Genomic DNA, 22,396 nt, shown 5'->3' with positions numbered 1-22,396 from the left:
ACACTTTTGCCAATTTAGTTTTTATCAAATAATTTTTTTTTTTTAAATCATATCCCCCTCAGCCCTCCCGATGAGGGTTCGACGCCATTGGCAGCCAGGGGAAGGCTGGTGCTCTAATAAGGAAGCTAAGGACAGCAGTCTCTAGCATCAGTACTAGAGTGGTTCTTGAGGCCAGGCCTTAGGTCTGCATGCACAGCTCTTAGCTGACCACCGTTATTCTTATTTTGACTTTGTTTTCAATTTGAATTAAGATCTACCATACTGGGAATTGGGAATTGATAAAAAATAAAAACCATATCAAATTGTCTGTAAACTTCGAGCGCCAACTTCCCGCTCTCTCTCGTGATACCAGTAAGGAAGTGACTAAAACTGCAATTCATCAACTAACCGCTTGAGGCTGGCTGCAGAAGGGAGTCAGTCCCATAGACTCCCCATGTTAAAATGCCCAACTTTACAGCAAAAAAGACATGTTTACAGCCTGGTGCTAAAAATTATTTTGGTCTAAAAAGCAAATTTTGCCCTTCAAGATAACTCATCCGTTTAAATTATATTAAGACTTAAAGTTCTGCATAATTAAGGGTGTGGTCACTTGAGTGACAGGTGGATTGCCATTGCTGACACTGCCGTCATGCTAAGTGGGCGTGTCTTCAGCAAGTAGCTCCCGCCTTTTTTCCCAATTTTTGATTGTCCTGGAGAGTCACGCGGTGACGCACTGCCAAGATGGCAACGGCTCGCTCTGCACACTTTAGGCTTCAAAAACACACTTCAGGAGTCTACAGGTGACGTCACGGACACTACGTCCATGTTTTTATACAGTCTATGGTAAACTTAGAACAATCAGTCAACTAGACACATTCTCTGTTATAGATAAATAGAATAAAGTCCTTTTTATAAAGTGAAAATTTATTTAAGCAATGAGGGCTAAAACATTTATATTTGCCTTTCATTTAAACGCTGAATGAATGCTGAAAGGAGATTGATATTGACAGACAAACAGTAGACTGCACAAGATTCGATATACAGGAATTTAATTGCCACGCTTCTAAAAGTTTCCAACAAAGTGACTTTGTTGTGTCCGCCATACCAGTCAGACCACCTGAATTTTCTGGCACCCAAAGGTTGTTAGTATCATGCTTGGGATTACAGACAGATGGGAAGGTGGATGAGAGTGTATGTACATCCACATCATAACCACATCAAAGACAAATTTTCAGTGATGACAATTTTTAGACTACCAAACATCTTGCCTTTCTATCTAAAACAAAGTAATGTTGTGGCAGGCTCAAATGTAATAAAACATTTGAAACTGTATTTGAAATTTGTATTGTATATGACAGAGCAGATTTTCTAGCAAACCACAAAATATATAATGCATGCATTAAAAAATGTTGGTATATTAGGAATGAATTAGTGCTTTCAAATGATTGATCACATCCAAAATAAACGTTTTTGTTTACTTAATATATGTGTGTGCATTGTGTATATTTATTATGTACAGTATATATAAATACATACACATACAGTATATATTTTGAAAATATTTACACGTTTTATACATTTCGATATTTATATTCTTATATTTTATATATAAATATATATTAAATATATAAACATATTATATTTTTATTAAATATATACATGTGTTTGCATTTATATATACATAATAAATATACATCGTAAACAGACATATATTATGTAAACAAAAAACTTTTATTTTGGATGTGATTAATAGCAATTAATCATTTGAAGGCACTAGAATGTACTAATAACAGTTACTAAAGTAGGCTAAATGAGGCCTCAATAATTGTGTAACTTCTCTTCAATTAATATAGTGCAGCTGTCATGCACTCAGACACACATGCTCCCCAAGGTTTAGTACTATTACGTGTGCATCAGTGAGCCTATTCATCGATTTCTATGGGCTCAATACTGAAAAGCAATAAAAGATAAAGTGCAGTCCCCACTGCATTCAAACAGTATCTAAATGAGTAACTGCATACTTAATGTGTTTCAACAGAATCAGTGTAAATTGATGTGATCACTGCTCTGCATGTTCAAAAAAGCGGATGTAAGAAATGGAGATCAAAAACAGACAATATATATATATATATCACATCAGCATTTTTTCAGTAAAACATCTTAACATTCCTAAATAATGATAAATTAAATTACATAGGACAAAGTATTTTTTATTAAAACTAAGTGACTTTACGCTTGAAACATAAACATATTTTAAGCATAAACTCACTTAATTTGTATAATTTAGTTGGTTCTTGAACAGCTATTAACAACACCGCACATCAGAAACCCTCTACTTCAGGTCAGACTGTTTTCAAGAGGTCTGATTAAAGACCTTAGGGTAACAACAGAGTGAACAATGTGAAAAGTTTGTGTATAGCACAACACAAACAAATAAAGATGCAGCTTCACCTCCCCCAGCTTACTCGACAGAACGAACCCCATGTTTCCCTTCCCCCTTTCTCCCCCACAATCAAATCAGCTAAACCAAATGGGTTTAGGGGGCTGACCAAACTGGACTACCAGCCATTAGCGGCTTATGAGGTTGACCCAACAACTAACTGGCTACCATGTTTGTAGCTGACACAGAAAAGGTGTATTTCTTGCTGAATATTTTGTTACCCTTTTTAAAAGTATTTGTTTGTTTGTAACAAATGTTGTTTAATAATTGAATGTTTATTTGAGTATTGTATATGTTTAACAATTGCCAATAGTGACACCTACTGGTGAAAATATGTAGCATTGTACGTATGTAGGTCACATGGTTTGATAAGCTGCATTGAGCATTGGGAAAGCACGAGGTGATCACGAACGGAGAAGTGTAAGATCGTAAGAAGTAAAAGATTAATAAGATTGTTTGTTAAGAAGATCTCTAATGTCTCCTGAATCCTGATTGGAAAGCACACGGTATGTTTGTTTGTGTTTTGGTTAATTTTGTGTATAATTTAAGGTATTTTGTGTATTAGTATGTTTAAGCCATATGATTAATCTACAATGTAATGTAAAATGACTTCATCACAAATGTAATTGCAATTTTATTTTTTATTCTTTAGTTTTTCACGGTTCTCAGATGTTTGTGATGACAAGGGGACAGACATTAAAACTGAAAATCTGAATCTGAAGGCATCAGTTGAAGCGTGTTTATTTTCTAATCACGGAGAAAAACTTCAGGAGCCGTTATAGTGAAAAACGTGCATTCACGTCCTCTAAAGTGCAAGAATTCATCGTGAAAAATTAAGAGTTGCCAGCCCTCGTGGTGATCCAGTTGACCCGGTGGAAAATAGCAGCCGTCAGTGGAGGTGAAGATGTCGTCATTCAGGGAGCAACGCGATTTCGTCGTATTGAAACTCCATCTTGCTTTTCGCGTGACTGAATTCCTTTCTGTGTAGAAGAGCAGCGCAAGGAGTAATTTTGCAGTGACAACCGATAGCCACAAGGCGGCGACATTGCAAAGTTTGGACAATTCAGTCATCAATAAGAGTTGATACCCTTGGATTTAGAGGTCAGACTGTATTTTTTCAGCTTGAAAAATTAATTTCTTGGTTGATGTTGCATTAACATTTATTCTAATTGAAATTGTATGCAAATGGTTGAAAAAAGTTTTTGCATTTAATACTTTTCTGAGTTGAGATTAATGTGTAACTTGTTTAATAATTGACATTGTACAATTTCAATGTGTTAGTACAGCTGGCTATTAGAGTTTAAGGTTGAATAATTTTGTGGGTTAAACCAAGTTACCAACATGGATGTAAATAGATCAGACAGTGTCTTAGACCAAGTCATTCAAGCTTTTGAAGATGAAAAAGCACAATTAGAGGGGAAATTAGAAACTGAAATTGATGTCTCAGAAAGACAAAAATATGAAGAACGCCTTGCAGAAATTAATGCAGATTTGCAAGCTAATAAGACAAAACTTCAAGGGTCATCATCACAAGTTGAGCAAGAAGTTAGGCGTTCAGAAAGAGAAAGACGTCCAACAGAAAAAATGCTTGAGTTAAGACGTGATGAGTTAGCAAAAAGAGAAAGGAAGTTTATGTTCACATACTTAAACTTTAAAGCTGAAGCTCAGTTTATCAGATCTAAACTGAAAGAACAATGCTCTAAAACCGAGTTAGGTGATATGATAGTGACTGCAGAAAAACGTGAAGCAGAGTTAAAACAAACCTATGAGAGTATTCGTGCAATGAACGTCCCATCTCAAGATATAAGAAGGAAAATGGATAGCTGCACTTCAGTAACTAGTGAAGTAACTGTACTGTTGAAAAGACGTTGCGCAGAAGTTGACACTAAAGACTTTGATTCGGAGGCTGTAAAAGAAACACTCCTCCAGTTACTGCAAAGAGATGACGCCAAGTCAATTTATGGATCAACTGTGTCGAGAGCTGAAAAAGAAAGTCAGCAGGGAAGTCATATGTCAGTAAAGAGCGGAAGCAGCGGCACGCTTAGCTGCAAAACGTGCTGAACTAAATTGAGAAAAAGAAATCTCAGCTCAAAGAAAAGAGGTGCTAGCCCAACAGGAGAGGTTAAAAATGCTGGAGGAACAAAGGGATCTTGAAGTCATGGAAGCTGAATATAGTGTGTACGCAGAAGAGGAATCAAGATTGAACGCTGAAATAAGAGAAACAAACGAAAAATGTGCTTTGCCTCCATGTCAGCATCCGCTGCAACACAATAGCCATTCATGCACCAAGGTTTCAACCTTTCAACCTTTAGCTCAACCGTGCTCTGAAAATAAGCTAGAGACTAAAGTAGATGAGGTTGTATTAGTGAAAGCACTAACAGAATCCCTGGCAATGACCAAACTTCCAGCTCCAGAGCCATTCACCTTTACAGGTGACCCACTCAAGTTCATTGAATGGCGCACTTGTTTTAAAGCTTTAATTGAAACAAACTGCACAACTTCAGCACATAGGCTCTTCTATCTAAAAAAGTACATAAGTGGAGATGCTCTTAGTGTACTAGAGGGAACATTTTATAGGAGTGATGAAGATGCATACACGCAAGCTTGGGATGCCCTGAATAAACGCTATGGACACCCTTTTGTAGTTCAAAGAGCATTTAGGACAAAGCTGAGTAACTGGCCAAAAATAGGACCTAAAGAATCACTGAAATTGAGGGAGTTTAGTGATTTCCTTATCTCCTGTAAAAATGCAATGCCTCATGTACATGGTTTGGGAGTTTTGGACGATTGTGAAGAGAACCAGAAATTGCTTCAGAAACTTCCTGACTTTATAACAACTCGCTGGAATAGGCATGTCAGTAAAGCACTCGATGATGAAAAGCCATACCCAAGTTTCGCTGAGTTTTCAGACTTTGTGGCAGAAGAGGCACTTATTGCATGTAATCCTGTTTCCTCTCTACATGCTTTAAAACATGCAGATGAAAGGTTTGGAAAGGAGCAAAAACGTTTCAAAGCCAGTTCTCTGATGCAAAATGTTAAACCCATTGCAAAGAACTTTAATGCATTGGAAAGAGAAACCAGTACCAAACTCAACCCTTCTGCTACTCGAGATAAAAGACAACTAGAATGTATCTGCTGTCAGCAAAATCACGTCATATACAAATGTGAAAAGTTTGCGGCAATGCCTCTTGAGGAGAAGAAAAGGTTTGTCATCAACAACAAGATGTGCTTTGGTTGTCTGAGAGTCGGCCATATCTCCAAAAACTGTAGAAAGCGAGCAACTTGCAACATCTGCAGGCAAAGTCATCCCTCTCCACTTCATGAAGAACGTTTTCAAGGAGGAAAACCAGAAGCTTCATCTGACGAAAGGGCTTCCATTAGCTTATGTAGTGTGGGAATGGACAACTATAATCGCACTTCAATGATAGTTCCAGTATGGCTCTCTTGTGCAACAAAGGACAGCCCAGAAATTCTAGCCTACGCATTTCTGGACACGCAGAGCAGTAATACATTCATCAATCAGGACATCTGAGACAAACTTCAAGTACACACAGAACCTGTGAAATTAAAGCTGTCCACAATGACTGATCGCGCTACGATAGATGATTATCAGAGAGTAGATGGGCTAAGAGTGAGAGGCTATAGTTTGCAAGAGTACATTGAGTTGCCACCAGTTTACACTCAAGACTACATTCCCTTGGAACGAGATAGCATTCCTACTTGCAAAAAAGCTCAGAAATGGACCCACCTGCTCAGTGTTGCAGACAAAATGCCAGATCTATTGGATTGTCCTGTAGGGCTTCTAATTGGCTATGATTGTCCAAGAGCTCTAAAGCCAACCCAAGTGATATCAGGGAATGATAACGAGCCTTACGCAGTTAAAACAGACTTAGGGTGGAGTATAGTGGGATCCATAGCTCCCAATAGTTGCTCTAGAGATGTAACAGGGTTCTGTCATCGCATATGGGTGAAGGAACTCCCAGCTATAACACCTGCCTCTATAATCAGGACATTAGAAGCTGACTTCCGGGATACAGATTCAAAAGAGAGGACAATATCTCAGGAGGACATTCAATTTCTTCAACAGTTGGATGAAAGGGTTCAACACAACAGAGAAGGACATGTGGAAATGACCTTACCTTTCAGAAAGCGTCCTCAGTTGCCGAACAATAAGAAGCTTGCTGTGGTTCGTTTGAGATATTTGAAAAGGAAAATGGAGAGAAGTCCTAAGTACAGAAAGGACTATGTGAGATTTATGGACAGTGTCTTTAGAGATGGAGATGCTGAAGAAGCAACTACCACTGGAAAAGAAGACAGTACATGGTACATCCCACACCACGGGGTGTACCACCCAAGAAAACCAGAGAAAATAAGAGTGGTATTTGACTGCTCAGCCAAATTTGAAGGCACATCTCTAAATGACCACTTACTCACAGGGCCAGACTTAACAAATACTCTGACTGGAGTGCTGTGTAGATTTCGTGAGCATCAGATTGCTATTGTTTGCGATGTGGAGAAGATGTTCAATCGCTTTCATGTCAATCTAGATGATCGTGATTTCCTGAGATTCCTATGGTGGGAAGAAGGGAACACTGAAAAGGAACCCAAGGAATATTGCATGCGAGTTCACATTTTTGGAGCAGCATCCTCTCCAGGGTGTGCGAACTATGGCATGAAATATCTAGCCAGCAAATATGAGAAGGACTACCCACTGGCAGCAAGCTTCATTCGCAAAAACTTCTATGTGGATGATGGTTTGAGATGTTTTGGCCAAAGGAAAACTGCGCTTACACAAGTTTGTGTCCAATAGCAGAGAAGTTTTGAATGCAATTCCAGAGAGTGAACGTGCCAGTGTAGTAAAGGATGTTGATCTGAACTACAATGAGCTTCCAATGCAGAGTGTACTGGGAGTAAAGTGGAACATAGAGACTGATACATTCTCATTTAAAGTCGACCTTACTGAAAAGGCTGCTACTCGAAGGGGAATTCTATCAGTGGTTGCAAGTGTGTACGACCCATTAGGTTTTCTTGCTCCCTACGTCTTTGTTGGAAAAAGAGTGCTCCAAGAGATGTGTAAACGAGGAGTAGGATGGGATGAACCTCTTCCCTCTGATCTGAAGCCAAAGTGGGATACATGGCTCCATGACTTGGAAAATCTCCAAAGGATTTGAATACCAAGATGCTTCATTCCTGAAAATATGGGCAAAATCAAACTGCATCATTTTTCAGATGCCAGCAGTGAAGGTTATGGACAGTGTTCATATATCAGGACTGTTGCTGATGAGCAAGTGCATTGTGCGCTGGTCATGGGAAAGGCCAGAGTAGCCCCTACAAAGGTTTTCAGAATACCACGCCTTGAGCTGACTGCAGCCACAGTTTCAGCATCAGTAAGTCATCTTCTTAGAGAAGAGCTAGATCTGGAGATAAATTAGTTTTTCTGGACGGATTCCCAGATAGTATTAGGGTATATCAAGAACGAAGCCAGACGCTTTCATGTTTTTGTGGCTAATCGTGTCCAGAAAATAAGAGACTCTACAGATCCAAAGCAGTGGTTATATGTGGAAACCAATCAAAATCCAGCAAACTGTACATCTAGGGGTTCCAAGGTGGCAGACCTAATTGACTCAAGTTGGTTGAAAGGCCCAAAGTTTCTATGGGAAAAAGAAATTGTTACTCATATAACTTCACCAAAGCTTCTTGTAGGTGACCCTGAGGTAAAGGTCCTGAAAACAGATGCCTGTGTAAGAGACAACTTTCTTGAAAGACTAACAAGAATCTCAGATTGGAAAACAGCAATCAAAGCTATAGCTAGAATCAAAAGACTTGTGAAAAGAGACAGATCAGGGTTCATTAGTGTAGAGGAGAGAGAGAAAGCGCTTTTGTGCTCATCAAGGCAGCACAACAAGAAGCCTTTGAAGAAGAACTGAAATGTCTCAGTCAAAACCCTGCTAAGCTACCGAAGAATAACAGGTTATACCAACTTGATCCTGTTCTCCAGAATGAACTGCTCAGGGTTGGAGGACGGTTAAGAAAGTCTAACGCAGCATTGGAGTTGAAACATCCAATAATTCTTCCTAAGGAAGGCATTGTCACACAGCTGATACTTGACCATTGCCACAAGAAAATTCAACATCAAGGTCGAGGTCAAACCTTAAATGAGCTCAGATCCAGTGGATATTGGATAATGGGTGCAAGCAATGTAGTGGCCAAATACATCAAAAATTGTGTTACATGCAGAAAGCTGCGCAGACCAGTTGAAGAACAGCGCATGGCTGACCTTCCAGCTGACAGAGTAGAACCATCACCCCCATTCTTGTATTGTGGTATTGACTGTTTTGGTCCCTTCTACACGAAACAAGGTCGGAAAGAATTCAAACGGTATGGTCTGTTGTTTACGTGCCTGAGCTCCAGGGCTGTACATTTAGAAATGTTAGAAGATCTCACTACTGATGCATTTCTGAATGCTTTAAGATGTTTCATAGCAATCAGAGGAGCCGTGCGACGGATCAGATCCGACCAAGGCACAAATTTCATGGGAGCAAGGAATGAGCTGGAGAAAGGTTTGAAGGATCTAGACCAAGAGAGGATCTCTACCTATCTTGCAAGCAAACAGTGTGATTTCCTTATGAATGTTCCTGAAGCAAGCCACATGGGGGGTGTGTGGGAACGCCAGATAAGAACAGTAAGGAGTGTGATGAATGCTGTTCTGGCACAAGCTAAAGGTAGACTGGATGACACCTCATTAAGGACATTCTTCTACGAGGCAATGTTAATCGTGAATAATCGTCCGCTTACCACTAACACAATAAATGACCCAGAGAGTCTTGAGCCCTTGACTCCTAATCATCTGCTTACGATGAAGACATCAGTGCCTCTGCCTCCTCCTGGCAAATTTATTTGTGAAGATCTGTACGCTAGGAAAAGGTGGAGAAGAGTGCAATACTTGTCAGAGCAGTTTTGGAGCAGGTGGCGTAAAGAATACCTGGCCAACTTAAGCCTCAGACAACAATGGCACAAACCTAGAAGAAATGTTCAAATTGGAGATGTAGTTATTGTCAAAGAGGACAATGTTCACAGAAATGAATGGAGGTTAGCTAGAGTTGTTGAGACAAGTGCAGATGATGATGGGCTTGTAAGAAAGGTTAAACTCCAAATGGGACAAAGTAAGTTAGGTATAAAGGGTGAGAGATTGACACAAATAACTCTTTTGGAACGTCCAATTCAAAAAATAGTGGTAATAGTTGAGAACAATTCCTAAACTACGAGTATACACACAGTTGTCTTAACATACAGAATAGTGTTGTTCAAAGAAAATGAAAATAACTCTTATGTTGAAAGTGTTGAAAGAAGAATGAAAGTTAACTGACAGCTTATAGGAAAATTACAGGCTTAATTGATTTCAGTTAAAAGGTAGTAATTTCATAAATCCTTGTAATTTTGGTGGCAGTGTAGCTGACACAGAAAAGGTGTATTTCTTGCTGAATATTTTGTTACCCTTTTTAAAAGTATTTGTTTGTTTGTTACAAATGTTGTTTAATAATTGAATGTTTATTTGAGTATTGTATATGTTTAACAATTGCCAATAGTGACACCTACTGGTGAAACTATGTAGCATTGTACGTATGTAGGTCACATGGTTTGATAAGCTGCATTGAGCATTGGGAAAGCACGAGGTGATCACGAACGGAGAAGTGTAAGATCGTAAGAAGTAAAAGATTAATAAGATTGTTTGTTAAGAAGATCTCTAATGTCTCCTGAATCCTGATTGGAAAGCACACGGTATGTTTGTTTGTGTTTTGGTTAATTTTGTGTATAATTTAAGGTATTTTGTGTATTAGTATGTTTAAGCCATATGATTAATCTACAATGTAATGTAAAATGACTTCATCACAAATGTAATTGCAATTTTATTTTTTATTCTTTAGTTTTTCACGGTTCTCAGATGTTTGTGATGACAAGGGGACAGACATTAAAACTGAAAATCTGAATCTGAAGGCATCAGTTGAAGCGTGTTTATTTTCTAATCATGGAGAAAAACTTCAGGAGCCGTTATAATGTTCAAAAAAGCGATTATAATTTTGCTTTTAAGAACTGGTATCTCCAGCAAGATGGTCTACAAATTCAGTAGTCCAGCTAGTTAACTACACTAAATAGCTAATGAGGAGCTTGTTTCAAACACAGCTACATTACCACAGTAAGGTGATTTCAGTTATAATTTCCAGTGAGGAAAAGTGCCATTTGAATATATTGGACTGGAGTGAAGGACCAATCTACAATAGGATTCTTTGTTAATATTGCACTGATGTTTTATATGACCTATAACCAGACCAAAATGGAAAAGTTAATTGCATTTTCTGTGCTGAAAACATTTTCAGACATTTTCAAAATCTGTGCTTGGATAAATGAAAGATGGTATGAGACAGACTGTGTATGTGTATATGTATGAGCATGTGTCTGGGCACCTTGATCCCTGCTGGAAAACTTTCAGGCCCGGGGAAAATGTGTTGCCATAGAGACACATCTAGGTGAATATCCATAGCAACTGCAGCTGAAATCGAGAGTCAATATCATAATATGAGCAATATTAGGGAAATATGATGGGGGAGCAAAGCAGAGTGTGTTTTAAGAGAAGATTTAGTAGCCTAAATGGCTAAACATTTTTTAGTTAAATCTCAAAATTGTCCTATTGGTTGACTGTCCCAAGCATTGTTCAATAGTTTTTTTATATAAATGAAAAAAAGCAAAAGTTACTTTTTTTGTCCTTTGGTGTGACACCCATAAATTATATATATATTTTTAAATTAAAAACGTCTCCAGGTTACATATGTAAACCTAGTTCCCTGTGGGAATGAGATGATGCGTCGAAATGTTATGGAAACGGCTTGAGCGTGACCACGCTCTGAATCATATGTGTAATCAGTCCAATGGAAGGGCGAGACGTCATAGGCAGGTGTCGCTACATTACCACAGAAAGCTATAAAACCACATGATGTGGAACCGGTGTCAACTTCTAGGAATGAAGCAAGTGCTCACAGGGATGAAGGAAGTATGGCCCTGAGATGCAGTGTCTCATTCCATCCAGGAACTAGAGTTACATATGTATCCTGGAGATGTTCCCCTTCAGGAACTTGAGCTGCGTCGAAAAAGCTATGTGAACGAGAATGCCCACACCGCCAGACTTGCAAATCCCTGTCTAGTGTGGAAGATCACAGCTAGGATAGGAGAACAGAAGAGCCAGGAGTGGCTCGCATATCCAGGCCACGGAATCTGATGATCGGGTCGACTGATCCTTGACCCCCAAGGAGAGGGGAGATCAGAAGACTCAAGGCTATGGAATAGTGTCCCAATCCACCACTTATCATAACCTTCTCTGACCAGAGGCCTTGACCTCAGTGACCATGTAAGAAACATGTAAGAAGAGGGTGTCTTCCCACTGAATGGCCACCAAGAAGGGCATGGTAGGCCGCAGTGGCCGCCACAAAGACTTCTAGGCAGGAGTGGGTCAAAATTGCGGATAAATAGGCCTGCAGGAACTCCTGAACTGTACCAACCAGGCAGTAGATTGGGTCAAGCTGGCAGTCTTCCGTGCATACAGTTTTCTCATTGAGGGAGCTCTGGATTGGAGGATGGTCTTAACAACCTTGGTTGAGAAACCGAAAGCTACAACTTCCACAAATCTGTGCGGGGTGGAATATCCTGCCCTGCACCTGTGAGAGGAGATCCCTCCTATGGGAATCTCCCATGGAGAGCCGTCGGGAAGGGAAATCAGGACCAAGACTCAATAATACTTTTTCAGAAATTTTTCAGTGTGCAGACTTCACTTCTTTATTTGTCTAAATCAGGACCGAGAACCATACTCGTCTGGCCAGAACGGGGCTACTAGCAGCAGATTGACCAAGTCCTGGCCCTCTCTCTCTCCAGAATTCACGAGAGCAGAGCAATTGGGGGAAAGGTGTACAGACGAAGCCTCGGCTGTGTTTTAGTGCCCTAAGCATGGCCAGCATCTCCAGGCAGTTTATATGTCATGTCAAATGGCACCTACTCCATAGACCGCGGGCAAGGTGGCCACTTATGAATGCACCCCATCTGGTGAGGGACACATCTCTCACTAGCGTTATGTGGGGACAAGGAGGATCTATCACCGGGCACTGAGATAGAAACCAAGTTTTCCTTCACATATCTAAGGCAAGTAGGCACCTCTGCGTGACCTTGAGCATGCAAATTAGGTTTCCCCTCAGGGTGAACCCCTTGGTCTTGCAGCTTATTTCTGTAATCTAAAACCTGTGGAATGTTCACCATCTATTCGCATGTCAAAATTTTCATTAAAAACGTATCTGTATTCTTTATGTTTTGAATGACGGTATTTATATTTTTACATGTTTTCAAAGTTTTGATCCAGTGTGCTAATTTACGAGCTATCACTCAGAGGGGGGGAGAGACCACAGCGCAGGCTTCCAAGCCTTGAGAACAAGCTCTAGATCTAGGGAATGCACATGGAGATAGGAAGTGCTGTCTTCAACCCATCTGCCAGATCATATGCGATCCCCGCAAACTAGCCGTCGTGACTCAGCAGTAGAGGTACCAGAATCAAAAGATCACAGGCACCTTTTAACCTCTTAACAGCGGCAAAAGCACAATCAGCCACTCATTATAATATTAGACATAAAATGCTTGTATAACTGTGCATCTGTGAGCTCATTGATGCCCTCCATATCAATCTCCTCGGAGAAAGACAGGCGGAGCGTCTCACCCTCATCTACGTTGGGAAGGACTGTAGGACGGGCTTCTGAAATCCCGAGAGCAGGCACTGGATTTGGATGTTGGGGAACAAGATAGGGATTAACCCTAGGGAATGATCCCTCCTCAAAGAGAACCCTCTGAGAGCGAAGCAGTGGCAGTAACAAAAACACTCACAACTTTTTTGAGGGCAGCCAGCTCCCTTGAGAGCTGACTCTATGTGCTTCACATCAAGCAGACAACACACAAACACACAGCCTGAACACTGCCTGCTTGCCCAAATATTTATTAATTAAGTTTTGACATAATGGTGCTTATAATATACCTCTACCATAAGCTGTCTCCAAAGGCATTTCAAAGAATTTGGAAGTACAAACAACCGGCCTCAAAACCGCAGACCACGTGTAACCACACCAGTCCAGGACCTACATATCCAGCATCTTCACCTCCAAGACCATCTGAGACCAGCCACCTGAACAGCTGCTGCAACAATCAGTTTGCATAACCAAAGAATTTCTGTCAGAAACAGTGTCAGGGAAGCTCATCTGCATGCTCGTCAGCCTCATCTGGGTCTCGACCTGACTGCAGTTCATCGTCATAAGCGACTTGAGTGGGCAAATGCTCACATTCGTTGGCATCTGGCACTTTGTAGAGGGGTTCTCTTCATGGATAAAACCCGGTTTTCACTCACCGGACATATCACCAATTGAGCATGTTTGGGATGCTCTGGATCATCATATAAGACAGCGTGTTCCAGTTATTGCCAATATCCAGCAACTTCGCACAGCCATTGAAGAGGTGTGGACCAAATGGTGGTCACATCAGATACTGACTGGTTTTCAGACCCCCCAATAAAGTAAAACTGCACATTTTAGAGTGGCCTTTTACTGTGACCAGCCTAAGGCACACCTGAGCAATTATCATGCTGTCTAATCAGCATCTTGATACACCACACCTGTGAGGTCGATGGATAATCTCGGCAAAGGAGAAGTGCTTACTAACACAGATTTAGACAGATTTGTGAACAATATTTGAGAGAAACAGGCCTTTTGTTTACATAGAAAAAGTCTTAGATCTTTGAGTGCAGCTCGTGAAAAATGGGGGCAAAAACTAAATTGTTGCATTTACAATTTTATTAAATATAAATCATATTTAGCCTTGCCACACATGCAGCGTGGGGGGGGGGGGGTAGAAGAGTTTCAGTAACATACTGATTGACTAAGTCAATTTTGTTGATGAAAATAATTTTTTGTTTTATACATTGATATTGTTTGTATCAAAATTAAACTTTTTCTCCTTTGACATAATCAAAATTAAACAGAAATGACTTAATATCTTCCATTTCTGTTCTGTAAGAGTGACGTAATGTCCTAGGCTATGAACAAACATAAAAAAAAAACTCTTGAGCATTGCAATAGGGAACATACAATATCACTCAACTTAAATTGGTATAATTTTCAGCATTTGGAATAGATGACAGCAAAATTTGTCTGATTGTCAACATTTGTCTTGAAATTGTCCAACAAGTCATGGGGAAAAAAATATGTTAGTTATCATTTTTATTAAATAAATAGCACTATATGAAAATAAGTGTCTAACAATAAAGATAAATGTCTCTCATGCTATATATGTATTACTAAGGGTTCTTTTACCCTTAATTTTTGCTGCCACACCATAGTACAAATTAATGGTACAGTTAATTAAATAAATTTAAATAAATTAAAAAAAAAACCCTGTGAAAGAATTGACAGTCAGTCAGTGACCTCAAAGATCAGACTTCACACTACATAAATATATGCATTTCTTTTTCAAAAAAAGTATTTTACAAAAAAAAAGAAATAACAATTGTAAAAATTGTAATTACTGCCTATTTGTCACATACTCGTATATGTGTTGAGTACTTTCAAAATTATTTGAGAATGTCCCATTTTATCTATAAATATCAACCACTGTTAGGAAAAAAATATTCTTGCTTTTACAACCAAAATTATTGTTGAACTCCCACAAATAACATTAATGAATCATGGCCTTTCTGTCCAAACAGTAAGCACATGATTTCCTCCAAATCTAATTAATTCAATATTTCACAAACAGAGTCAGTGGGTGTGTGTCTGCATTAATGTGTTGTATGCAAGTCTACTTAAAATCCACAAGAGGGCAGCACTACCTTTGCTTTCTGCTTAAATCATTATTTCAATGTTCCTTCTATGACCTTGCTCACAAAAATAAGCATTTAGCTTTGTTTTATGCAAACATTTACAATAAGACAGTGGATCTGAAGTGTAGCACTAATGGTCTCTCAAATAAATGTATTAGTGGACATTCCCTTGCAAAATAAGAGCATAAGTAAATAAATAAATAAATAAATAAATACTTTGAATCGAATAATTACCTTTTTAAAAGTCTACTCCACAGATATCCCTGAAATAAATGCTACTACTACTACTACTACTACTACTACTACTACTACTACTACTAATAATAATAATAATAAAAATACAGTCTTCAAATCAAGCAGAGGTAGAATAGAAGACATGAGAGTACTTTGGGAGGTTGAATATCAGCCGGCATCAATATAAGATGTCATCTGGTAATTCAATGACAGTCATTTTGAGTGAACTGTTCTTGTAAAGAGGCTTATGTTCCCCTCTTTCATTTCAGTACCCATATAATCCTTTGTGTAATTAATATTCCTGAAATACACATTATTATCCCTTTAAATTCATGTTTATTTTGGTCACACACAGCATAATTATACAATTTAGTACTGATAATATTAATGTACTTATTTTTACTTACAATAGGGTTGGTTTTATTAGGTTTGCTGGTCTAGATTAATGCCTTGGTAACACATACATCACTTTTTAAGACTAAATCAATGCAATTCAGGTTGATTCAGTTCAGTTTAACCTAGCACTTCTACAGGCATGGGAATGAGTCTCAAAAATCTGACAGCAATATCTAGGTTTTTGACAAATATTATTATTTTTTTACTTATGGCACAGGAAAAATAACACAAGAAGCACAGCAGCAATGTTGAACAGTGATTAAAAAAAAAAGAAAAAAATGGTGCCTGCATTTGGCATTCTGCTAATAGAATATGTACTGTATGTGTATGTTTAAAAATGTGATCACAAAATGATCCTGTCTATTTCCCATAAATATAAATTCTGGACTGCATATCCTATTTCTAATTTCTTCCTGTTACTTATACTCACTAACATAGCAAAAAGCTAATCTTATCACCCTTGGGTAAGATCAGGTGTTTTCAGAGAAAGTGATAGGTCTGACTATCACAAGTGGGTGGGAATGGTCGGACTGAATGCAGGGGTGGGGGTACTACATGTTCATCTGTATTTTAAAGAAAAATAGTATCCATATTTTCCACCAATTGTCAGCTGTCTCTCCAATGCACATTACTGATTATGACCTATGTTTACAAAAAACTTTTTTAAGTAACACTCACAGTATGTTGCAATGTGCAAAGAAAATCCTTCACATGATTTCATTATTTCCTTATGAGATACAAAATTTATATTTCATAGATATTTACATACAAAAAATGAATCAAATCATGTGTTCCATGTTTTGTTACTAACAAAGGAATTTAATGGACAAAGTTTTGGCTGACTCCAGTAAGACCACCACACACGTACAAAAATAAAGAAATATAGCCTAAAGTAGCAATCAGGGGTTCAAGCACCAACTGGCCCTTGAGGACGAGCCAGTTAAAATGTATCCTTTCAAAAATGCAATGTCCATCTTGAATTTTCCTTGATATTTAGGGTTTGATGAAACAGGTTACAACAGCACGCATGTATTAAAAGGAGGAATGAACTTTCAAAGAAACTCCCACCTACTATTAGACTGTAAGAGAAGTCCAAAAATGTCTAATATTTTTGACTATCATAAGCTATGTGATGGATTATTAATGTTAAACAAAAATTTAGATGAAGTGCATTTCAAGTTTCAAGTTATCATAAGCAGAAGTTATCAATTCAATAATTATTTAACTTAAAGCCATTTATTTTTCTATTCTTTATTTCTATACTATGTGTGTTATTCTGTAAACTGCTATTTAAACCACAACAAAAAAAGAAAAAAAAAAACATTACAACCTCAAGAGTGTACACAGCTTTCGTGTATGTACTTTTATTTCTTTCATAACACATAAAACTGCTTTCTAGAGTACAAAAAGGCAGTTGTTGACTGGTGCACTATGCTTATATTTTGTCAGGACCACTGTTGTCAAAGTTGATTGACAATTAGCATGCAGTTTGGATTGGCGGTATGGTTCTGTTCTGGGCAAGAACTCCCTGCACATCCATGCAGTCTAGCATGGATGAGAGCAAGGAGAGCGGTGATAGCCCCCCAGAACATAGCTGAATGGATTAAAAAAAATGGTAAAACACAATTGTTTAACTCTAGGGGAGTTGGAAAATGAGCCTATTTTCATATAAATGCATATTCCTAATACAACTACAGCTTAAAAGGGACCTATTATGCAAAAATTACTTTTATAAGGGATTTGAACTAGGAGTGTCGCGATATACCGGTATGGACGATAACCGTGATATTCAAAGCAACAACTATCGATATTGTGTTAATTATGTGTGACAATATACCCCAATATTTAAAATGAACAGTTCTCTTATGATAACACCACATGTTAATACTCGAGGACCAGTACCTGGTTGAGCTCCCAAATGGCAGTATTGTGCTTAACGCTGACATCTGTCACTCGTCATAGAATGGGAAACGTTATATTAACCTGTTACCAAAGTTTTTCTGTGTTTATAAATTTAAATAAAGGGTGATTATTTTAATAAGTACTGCATTTTCTTTACTCGTCTTATTTTTGTATTTGCAATCAATACGACCTGTGCATAGTAACACTTTAGTTCTTTGTTCAAATCTATTAACAATTACATGATTAAAACTGATCTTGAAAAACTGAAGGACCACCATAGGCTGTGTGTAAGGCTGGGGAAGGCTGGCCATGTATGGGGACTTGGGGCAAAAATGCCACTTTATTGGACAAAAAATGCCCCTGCACAAACAAATATAACCTATTAGCCTGCATCTATTTCTAACAAAGTGAATATGGAAAGAAAGGAAGATCTTCTCATGTTGCGCCGTATTTTATTTTAGGAATTTTTAACGTTTGGACAATTCTGTTGAGTAATGAATGCAATGGCATAAGAGAAGGGTTCAGATAAGTCCTCGCTGAAACTCATCAGTTTTTTTGTTCGCTGACTGAATTCCGGACTCTTTCGAATTCCCTCATCATAAACAACAAATCGCAGATGTATGTACAAAGAGATTCATTTCACAGTTTATACAGCTTTAGTGATTTTAACAACAGTTTTGTTTTGTTTTTTGAGAAAATCGGCAAAAAAATTATACTATAGGAATAACTTGAATCTTGAGAGTGCTTAAACTCACAATAGATCAATGTTAGTGATAATGTCACTCTCTATATATAATTTATTCGCTGTTGGAATAATCGTGGAAAGGAAACATTCTATAATTATACATTTCTGATGTTATTATTAAATTGTAATCTCGTTAAATACAAATGATGTCCCATTAAAAAAAAAGTATTTCCCCTACATGACACCCATGTCTGGTTCTTGCCAAAAAAGACGTGTTTATAATGTTTAATACACAGTGGCGGACCAAGGATGTTTTTCATAGCGGTGGCCAGGGAGGGGCCAGCAACCAGTCTGGGATAGCACAGAAATCTTCATTATTTCAATATAAAACTTTTGATTATAATGTACTGGATTGTTTTAGTGCCTAAAACACAACTGAGTACAATTTATTTCTACTTAACTGTAATTGAGATATTGTTAAATTAGATCAAGTAATACTAGGTGAATATGTAAATATTTTTGTATAATATTCCTCACCTTCAGGTAATTTAATAAGGGGCTCACTAAAAAGTGGCAGAATATAAAATGAGTTCCCTATCTGTCGGTCACTACGAGTTATGTCAACCGAAAATGGGGTCTCACTTGGGAGGCCAATCATCTCTGAATTTAAGAGAAAACGCCAATGAAAATTGGCTAGTGGATTAACATACCTGAGCCACTCCCGTGCCGACGGGTATAAATAGGGTGACAGGTGCATCCACTCATTAGATTTTTGCTTCGGTGCCGAGTGGTTGTATGAAAGCTGTTATACTCCACAAAGCCATTCATCTGCTGTGTCGGGAAGCTGTTCTGGTTGGCGGTACGGCGCAAACAGCGGTGTCCCTTTCAGCGATTCCCCTGGGCGCTTCAACTAAGAGAGCAGATTTCCTAAAAGAGCAAATCGCAGACGATTCGCGTCTTTTTCAAGACGCCGTTTCGTCCGCGTCCTTCTGGATGCGGCCGTTTCCTGTTCTCTGACAACGGCCACGTTGGCTCTCTTCCTTGTCTGGGCATTCAGCACACTGAAGGCGCGTTCGTGGATGGTTCATGCACGCACTGCGTGTGTGACCAAGGCAATGCTGTGATCGCGTCTCCCCTTTCTTAAAGGGAAAGGAGCAGACCCCTCTGTCACTACCCTTTCTGGTTTTTCTGTCTCGTCGGTGTGGAGCGCGACTCACAACCGCGTTTTACTCTGGTTCCTTTATTCCCGGATGTGCATGGGGAAATGATGTAGTCATGGATGGCCCCTTTTACGGCTGGAAGCAGCTCATTTCGTTCCTCCGTCCTCACTACCCTCGATGGCAGGGCAGCTAGGGGTGCGTTGACATTCCCCAGCAGGAGAGTGCGATTGCGGTGCACTTGTGTCCGCAAAACGCCGCCACTGGGAGGGATAGTCCGCGCCTCTCACCCAAGGCCTGTAAGCTGTCGGGCGCGCTCGCTACCAAGGCTTACAGTGCTGCGGGCCAAGCTGTCTCTGCTTTGCATGCCATGGCTATCCTGCAAACCCAACAAGCCAAGGCTTTAACAAATGCACAAGGGTAGGACCAACCCGAGGTTGATGCAGGAGCTGCGCATGGCGACTGACCTCCCCCTTCCGGGTGACGGAAGTCACTACGCAGTCCCTCGGGTAGGCGATGTCCACTCTGGTGGTCCAGTAGTGCCGTTTCAGGTTCAGCCTGGTCTGTATGAGAGACATTGACAAAGTGCATTTTCTCGATGCTCCCATGTCCCAGGCTGTCCTGTGTGGCAAACGCTGTCAGGGGCTGTGCCCAGTAGTTCCTGACAGAACAACAGCAGACTGAGGCCATACAGCACATCTCGCCACGACGTGATCCTCCGGTTGCCACCATTCCGTCGCAGGCGGTGCCTCAGCCTGCTCGTCGCCGTAGGCGCCCCCCTGCGTCCTCCACACCAGCTCCGCCCCGTGCTGAGAGTTCTTCGAGGCCGGCGTGTCGAGCTCCGCGCAGGTCATCCGGACGGTCCGACTCGGCTATGCGATTCAGTTCGCGGAGGGCGCCCTTGCCCCACTCTGGGAAGTGGGCATCAGGATCCTCAACTATCTCGACGACTGGCTCATTATGGCCCGGTCCCGAGAAGAGTTGTGCGATCACAGGGACTTCGTGCTCCGGCACCTCAGTCAGTTGGGGCTTCAGGTCAACCGGGAGAAGAGCAAGCTCTCCCCTGTGCAGAAAATCTCTTATCTCGGTATGGAGTTAGACTCGGTGAGTATGATGGCGCGTCTCACCAGCGAGCGTGCCCAGTCAGTGCTGAACTGCCTGAGTTCCTTCAGAGGCAGGACAGTGGTACCACTGAAACATTTTCAGAGGCTCCTGGGGCATATGGCATCCGCAGCCGCAGTCACGCCGCTCGGGTTGCTTCATATGAGACCACTTCAGCACTGGTTACACTCCTGAGTCCAGAGATGGGCATGGCGCCGCGGTACACATCGTGTCACCGTCACACTGATGTGTCGCCGCCTATTCAGCCCCTGGTCGGACCTTGCTTTCTACGGGCCGGCGTGCCCTTAGAACAAATGTCCCGGCACGTTGTTGTCACAACAGATGCCTCCAACTCGGGCTGGGCCGCGACATGCAACGGGCAGGCAGCTTCAGGGTCCTGGACAGGACCTCGACTGCTTTGGCACATCAACTGCCTGGAGTTGCTGGCAGTGCATCTAGCTTTGCGACAGTTTCGTCCGCTAGTGCTGGACAAGCACGTGTTGGTCTGCACGGACAACACTGCGGCTGTTTCGTACATCAACCGACAGGGCGGTCTATGATCACGTCGCATTTCTTAACTCGCCCGCCATCTCCTCCTCTGGAGTCAGACGTGGCTCAATTCACTGCGCGCGGTCCACATCCCGGGGGAGCTCAATCGTGCAGCCGACGCGCTCTCACGACAGCTCACTTTCCCCGGGGAATGGCGACTCCATCCCCAGACGGTCCAGCTGATCTGGAGTCGATTCGGGGAAGCCCAGGTAGACCTGTTTGCTTCCCACGAGTCTTCCCACTGCCAGCTGTACTATTCCCTGTCCCAGGCCCCCCTGGGCACAGATGCACTGGCACACAGCTGGCCTCAAGCTTTACGCAAGTATGCGTTTCCCCCAGTGAGCCTGCTCGCACAGACACTGTGCAAGGTTAGGGAGGACGAGGAACAGGTCCTGTTGGTTGCGCCTTACTGGCCCACCCGGACCTGGTTTTCGGAACTCATGCTCCTCATGACAGCCCCTCCCTGGCGCATCCCTCTGAGGAGAGACCTTCTCTCTCAGGGGCTTGGCACCATTTGGCACCCGTGTCCAGATCTCTGGAACCTCCACGTGTGGCTTCTAGACGGGACGCGGCAGACCTAAGTGATCTGCCCCCAGCGGTGGTAGACACTATCACTCAGGCTAGAGCCCCTTCTACGAGGCAGGCCTATGGTCTGAAGTGGAGTCTGTTCACGAATTGGTGTTCTTCTCACCGAGAAGACCCCCGGAGATGCCCGGTCAGAGTCGTGCTTTCTTTCCTGCAAGAAAGGCTGGATCGTGGGCTGTCACCCTCCACCCTGAAGGTGTATGTGGCTGCTATTGCAGCCCATCACGATGCAGTGCACGGCCGGTCCCTGGGGAGGCATGACCTGATCGTTAGGTTCCTGAGGGGTGCCAGAAGGTTACATCCTCCTAGGACACCCCTGATTCCCTCCTGGGACCTCTCTATTGTCCTGGCGGGACTTCAGAGGGGTCCCTTTGAGCCGCTGGATTCGGTCGAGCTGAAGTTCCTGTCTCTCAAGACAGCGCTCCTGATCGCGCTCACTTCCATCAAGAGGGTCGGGGACCTCCAAGCATTTT

At 41.1% G+C, this 22,396-nt stretch overlaps 2 protein-coding genes and 1 long non-coding RNA gene across 3 annotated transcripts in view; 2 read left to right on the top strand and 1 right to left on the bottom strand.

The window, feature by feature from the left end:
• ank2b (ankyrin 2b, neuronal) overlaps nt 1-22,396 on the bottom strand; it is a 186,025-nt gene that overhangs the window by 145,827 nt on the left and 17,802 nt on the right. The window lies entirely within an intron of this gene.
• On the top strand, nt 2,495-3,138 carry LOC113106327 (uncharacterized). Its single transcript, XR_003292472.1, has 2 exons — nt 2,495-2,925; nt 3,072-3,138. It is a non-coding gene; the product is annotated as an uncharacterized LOC113106327 (long non-coding RNA).
• On the top strand, nt 7,643-10,411 carry LOC113106326 (uncharacterized). The gene is made up of 2 exons (XM_026268141.1): nt 7,643-10,198; nt 10,345-10,411. Exon 1 carries the CDS (start codon nt 8,604-8,606, stop codon nt 9,675-9,677), a length of 1,074 nt encoding a protein of 357 aa, XP_026123926.1. The 5' UTR covers nt 7,643-8,603; the 3' UTR covers nt 9,678-10,198; nt 10,345-10,411.

The sequence above is a fragment of the Carassius auratus genome, chromosome 7, assembly GCF_003368295.1.
Source record: "Carassius auratus strain Wakin chromosome 7, ASM336829v1, whole genome shotgun sequence".
Lineage (NCBI taxonomy): Eukaryota > Metazoa > Chordata > Actinopteri > Cypriniformes > Cyprinidae > Carassius > Carassius auratus.
The sequence above is the reverse complement of the archived record's forward strand: the minus strand, read 5'-3'. Positions and strand labels throughout refer to the sequence as shown.